Here is a 5,146-nt window from a genome sequence, read left to right as displayed (position 1 = left end):
AAAAAAAAAAAAAAAAATTTCATCAGACTGGATTCTTTTGTTTTGTTTTTGAGACGGAGTCTTGGTCTGTTGCCAGGCTGGAGTATAGTGGCGCAATGTCAGCTCAGTGCAACCTGTGTCTCCTGGGTTCAAGCAATTCTCGTGCCTCAGCCTCCTGAGTAGCTGGGACTACAGGCCTGCACCACCATGCTTGGCTAATTTTTTTTTTATTTTAGTAGAGACGAAGTTTCACCATGTTGGCCAGGATGGTCTCGATCTTCTGACATCGTGATCCACCCGCCTTGGCCTCCCAAAGTGCTGCGATTACAGGCGTGAGCCATTGTGCCTGTCCCAGACTGGACCCTTAAATGTGCTCTCACAGTCATAAAACCACCTGGACTTCACTAGCAAATCATTTGCAGAGGCTGCTTTAAGCAAAATGTTTCTTCTAAGATGTCTGATATTTTTAAAGGGCTTTTTTTTTTTTTTTTGCTTCCCTGTTTCAAGATTAGACAGAGAAAATGTAGCAAGTATTGGCCATTTTAGGCACAATACAGATTTCTCCTATATTTGGAGAGCTAATTATTAAATCAAGAGTGTGAGGATTCATTTTCAGCTGGAGCCGTACACAATACTGCTTTGCTCTGGGCTTTCTCCGTCTGTACGTTATCTAATATTTAGCTTTATACCACTGGGACATGGTTGCTGCACAAAGAGAAGACAGCTGGCCTGTCCTGGGAGCAGTCCCTCATGAGATAGAAGAAAATCAAAGAACAAATCAGTGTTGCCAGGGTTATACCTTCATTTCCTCTGTTCTTATTTGTTTAAATGTTATCAGAGCTGCCAGGCACGGTGGCTCATGCCTGTGGTCTCTGATACTCAGGAGGCTGAGGCTGGAGGATTGCTCAAGGCCAGGAGTTCAGGAATAGCTTGGGCAAAATTGTGAGATTCCAGTTTAAAAAAAAATTATTTAAGTTATTAGTAATTTAAAAAAAAAATTAACTGGGCATGGTGGCAAATACCCGTAGTCCCAGCTATTTGGGAGGCTGAGATGGGAGGACCACTTGAGTCTAGGGGTTGCAGGCTGCAGTGAGCTACGATGGCACCACTGTACTCCAGCCTGGGTGGCAGAGCAAGACCCCATCTCTCTTTTTAAAAAAAGTTATTGGCTGGGTGTGCTGGCTCACACCTGTAATCCCAGCACTTTGGGAGGCCAAGGTGGGCGGATCACCTGAGGTCAGGAGTTTGAAACCAGCCTGGCCAACATGGTGAAACCCCATCTCAAAAAAAAAAAAAGTTATTAATAGTACAAATGTCATTAGCCACTTTGTGAGGGTGTGTTGATTCTGCCATGAAAGATTTTCTCTGAGAGTCCTATCTGTCTGGCAGCTAGGGAATAAGTCACCTTATGTTGATCTTAAGAGTATGGGGGCCGGGCGCAGTGGCTCACGCTTGTAATCCCAGCACTTTGGGAGGCTGAGGCACACAGATAACGAGGTCAAGAGATCAAGACCCTGTCTCACCATGTAAAAAATACAAAAATTAGCTGGGAGTGATGGCACATGCCTATAGTCCCAGCTACTCAGGAAGCTGAGGCAGGAGAATCACTTGAACCCAGGAGACGGAGGTTACAGTGAGCTGAGATTGAGCCACTGCCCTCCAGCCTGATGACAGAGCAAGACTTCGTCTCAAAAAAAAAGAGTATGGAAGTCCAGTTATGGTGGCTCAGGCCTGTAATCCCAGCATTTTGGGAGGCCACGGCGGGTAGGTCATGAGGTCAGCAGTTCGACACCAGCCTGACCAACATGGTGCAACCCCATTTCTACTAAAAATACAAAAATTAGCTGGGCGTGGTGGTGGGCACCTGTAATCCCAGCTACTCAGGAGGCTGAGGCAGGAAAATCACTTGAACCTGGGAGGTGGAGGTTGCAGTAATCCAAGATTGTGCCAGTGCCCTCCAGCCTGGCTAACAGAGCGAGATTCTGTTAAAAAAAAGAAAAGAAAGAAAGAAAGAGTATGGAAAAGAATGTGATATTTGTGGAATTGCTGTAGTTTTATGTACTTTGTATTTTTCTTTTTGTGGTTTCTTTATAGCTCCATATACGATTATCACTTTCCCTTTTCTATTTGCTGTGATGTTTGGAGACTTTGGTCATGGCATTTTAATGACCCTTTTTGCTGTGTGGATGGTATTGAGGGAGAGCCGGATCCTTTCCCAGAAGAATGAGAATGAGGTAATGTTTAGGTTACATCTGCCTTGAACTGAAATTTTATAATTTCCCAAGCATTCATTGTGAGTATTATGATCTGGGCCTGGCACGCTGGCTTAGGCCTGTAATGCCAGCACTTTGGGAGGCCAAGGTGGGCGGATCACACGGTCCAAGAGATCGAGACCATCCTGGCCAACATGGTGAAACCCCGACTCTACTAAAATAGAAAAATTAGCTGGACATGGTGGCGCACGCCTGTAGTTCCAGCTACTTGGGAGGCTGAGGCAGGAGAATTGATTGAACCAGGAGGCGGAGGTTGCAGTGAGCCAAGATCGCACCACTGCACTCCAGCCTGGCGACAGAGCAAAACTCTGTCTCAAAAAAAAAAAAAAAAAGAAAAAGAAAATTATGACCTGGAAGTCTTTTATCCATGAATTTATCAAAAGGGAGTAGAGAAGATATGTTCATTTTAACACTAAACAGGACATGTGCTAGCCAGAAGTGGTAGTGTGTGCCTGTAGTCCCAGCAACTTGGAGGCTGAGGCAGGAGAATCACTTGAGCCCAGGAATTTGAGACTAGCCTAGGCAACATAGTGAGACCCTATCTCTAAAAAAATAAAAATTATTTAGGTTGGTGCAAAAGTTATTGAGGTTTTGGCCATCACTTTTAGTGGCCAAAACCACAATAACTTTTGCACCAATCTAATAAAAATAAAAAAAAGAGGCTACGTATTGTGAAAGTGACTATCTCATTAGCATTTTATTTTGGTCTTTACCTCAAGCTGTCTGAACCAGGATGGGGTAAAGTAGTGCCAGAGAAAGGGGCTGGCATATTCTGAATAATGTCACAATGTGAGCTGCAGCGAGTACATTCTCATTACTTTCTTCTGTTCCCAGATGTTTAGCACTGTGTTCAGTGGTCGATACATTATTCTGTTGATGGGTGTGTTCTCCATGTACACTGGCCTCATCTACAATGATTGCTTTTCCAAGTCTCTTAATATCTTTGGGTCATCCTGGAGTGTACGGCCGATGTTTACTTATAATTGGACGTAAGTTGCAGAAGAAGCTAAAATTCAAAGCTTATGCCTTTCATGTTCAGCCCTGATTTTTAAGATAAGTGGTAAACTGACACTTCTTTAGGAAGTGGTGACAGTGTCTCCTCATTCATGCTCCGCACTGTGAGGTGCTTTGTGATTTGTTCAGCAAGTGTCAAGGAACTAAGACTAGGAATGATTTTTTTGTTTGTTTGACACTAAAAGTAGATTCTCCAGTTCCCTACTTGATTGTGTGTTTGTGTGTTTTTCTTTTTATCATTTTGGATCCCTCAATCTCAGCTGCTAGTCTCTCCTCTTTATTTTTCCCCCTTCCATTTTATTGAAGAGACAAGATAGCTATACTAATTTATTTTGGGGTCAATTTCTGGACCTCTGTTGTTTCCTTCTCTTGTTAAAAAATAAATGTGACTTTTTCCCTGTTATGGTAGGGAAGAGACGCTTCGAGGGAATCCTGTTCTACAGCTGAACCCAGCCCTCCCTGGAGTGTTTGGTGGACCATACCCTTTTGGCATTGATCCAGTAAGAGGACTTCCTTCCTATATGCTAACCTCAAATTTTTTAACAGTAACCCTAAAGCGAGATAATTAGAGTGAAGATAAATAGTTACGTGGGCTTTCGTTGGACACGGTGACTCATGCCTATAATTCTAGCACTTTGGGAAGCTGAGGAGGTTGGATCATCTGAGGTCAGGAGTTCGAGACCAGCCTGGCCAACTAGTGAAACCATGTCTCTACTAAAAATACAAAAATTAGCTGGGCATGGTGGCACATGCCTGTAGTCCCAGCTTCCCTGGAGACCAAGGCAGGAGAATCTCTTGAACCCAGGAGGTGGAGGTTGCAGTGAGCAGAGATCACACCACTGCACTCCAGCCTGGGTGACAGAGCAAGACTCCATCTCAAAGCAAACAAACAGGAAAAAAAACAAAAATAGTTATGTGGGTTTTCGTTGACGTATTTTTGGGAAACCTTGATGTATGTCTTCAGAGGACTTCTAAGTCATAAGAGACCCAAGTGCCTTGAGGAGCCACATACTTTTCCCTGCACCGCTTATTTCTGATGTGGTTAATAATATTGACTCTGGGAAGACTGATTTTCAAGATTCCTTCCCAGTTCTTAATTTATTTCTGCTTAGTTTTTTGTTGTTGTTGTTTTGAGCAGATATTTTAACAAAGCAGAAAGATCTTTTTTCTGTGGATTTTAGACTTGCATTCTTATATTTATAAACTTACAAAAACTTATCCCAGAATTAATTTTGTTTTTCAAATACTTAGGCAAATTAAGTGTGATCAAATCTTTTTTATTGTGTGCTGTAAAAATGGAATGGCAGCAACAATTTAATACAGGGCATCTGGTTGCTGAGAAAAAGTAAAAATAATACAGGCTTGGTGAGGTGGCTCACACCTGTAATCTCAGCCCTTTGGGTTGCAGAGACAGGCAGATCGCTTGAGGCTAGGAGTTCGAGACCAGCCTGGCCAACATGGTGAAACTTTATGAAAAATACATAAATTAGCTGGGCATGGTAGCATGTGCCTGTAGTACAGCTACTTAGGAGGCTGAGGCAGGATAATTGCTTGAACCCGGGAGGAAGAGGTTGCAGTGAGCCCAGATCGTGCCACCGCACTCCAGCCTGGAGGATATAGTGAGACTCCATCTCAAAAAATAGATGGAATGACAGCACCACAGGGCTACAATTAGCAAAATGTAGACTGTGGGAAAATATTTAAGATAAACAACCCAATTTATTCAAAAGATATTTTGTAAGGAATAAAAAAGGAAAGATGGAAGGAGAACTTATAGTTTAGAGACTCAAGAGATATATCTGCCGGGCGCGGTGGCTCACGCCTGTAATCCCAGCACTTTGGGAGACTGAGGCGGGTGGATCACGAGGTCAACAGATCAA

General features: G+C 43.2%; 1 protein-coding gene across 1 annotated transcript in view; it reads left to right on the top strand.

Annotated features, from left to right (window-relative positions):
• Positions 1-5,146, top strand: part of ATP6V0A1 (ATPase H+ transporting V0 subunit a1) — a 67,233-nt gene that overhangs the window by 35,480 nt on the left and 26,607 nt on the right. Inside the window, exons 10-12 of the mRNA XM_037731655.1 lie at positions 2,074-2,213; positions 3,087-3,241; positions 3,676-3,766. Of these exons, the coding sequence (XP_037587583.1) occupies positions 2,074-2,213; positions 3,087-3,241; positions 3,676-3,766 (386 nt within the window). The remainder of the gene's footprint in view (positions 1-2,073; positions 2,214-3,086; positions 3,242-3,675; positions 3,767-5,146) is intronic.

The sequence above is a fragment of the Cebus imitator genome, unplaced genomic scaffold, assembly GCF_001604975.1.
Source record: "Cebus imitator isolate Cc_AM_T3 unplaced genomic scaffold, Cebus_imitator-1.0 Scaffold415, whole genome shotgun sequence".
In the NCBI taxonomy this organism is placed as follows: domain Eukaryota; kingdom Metazoa; phylum Chordata; class Mammalia; order Primates; family Cebidae; genus Cebus; species Cebus imitator.
This window is presented reverse-complemented; position numbering and strand designations above follow the sequence as displayed.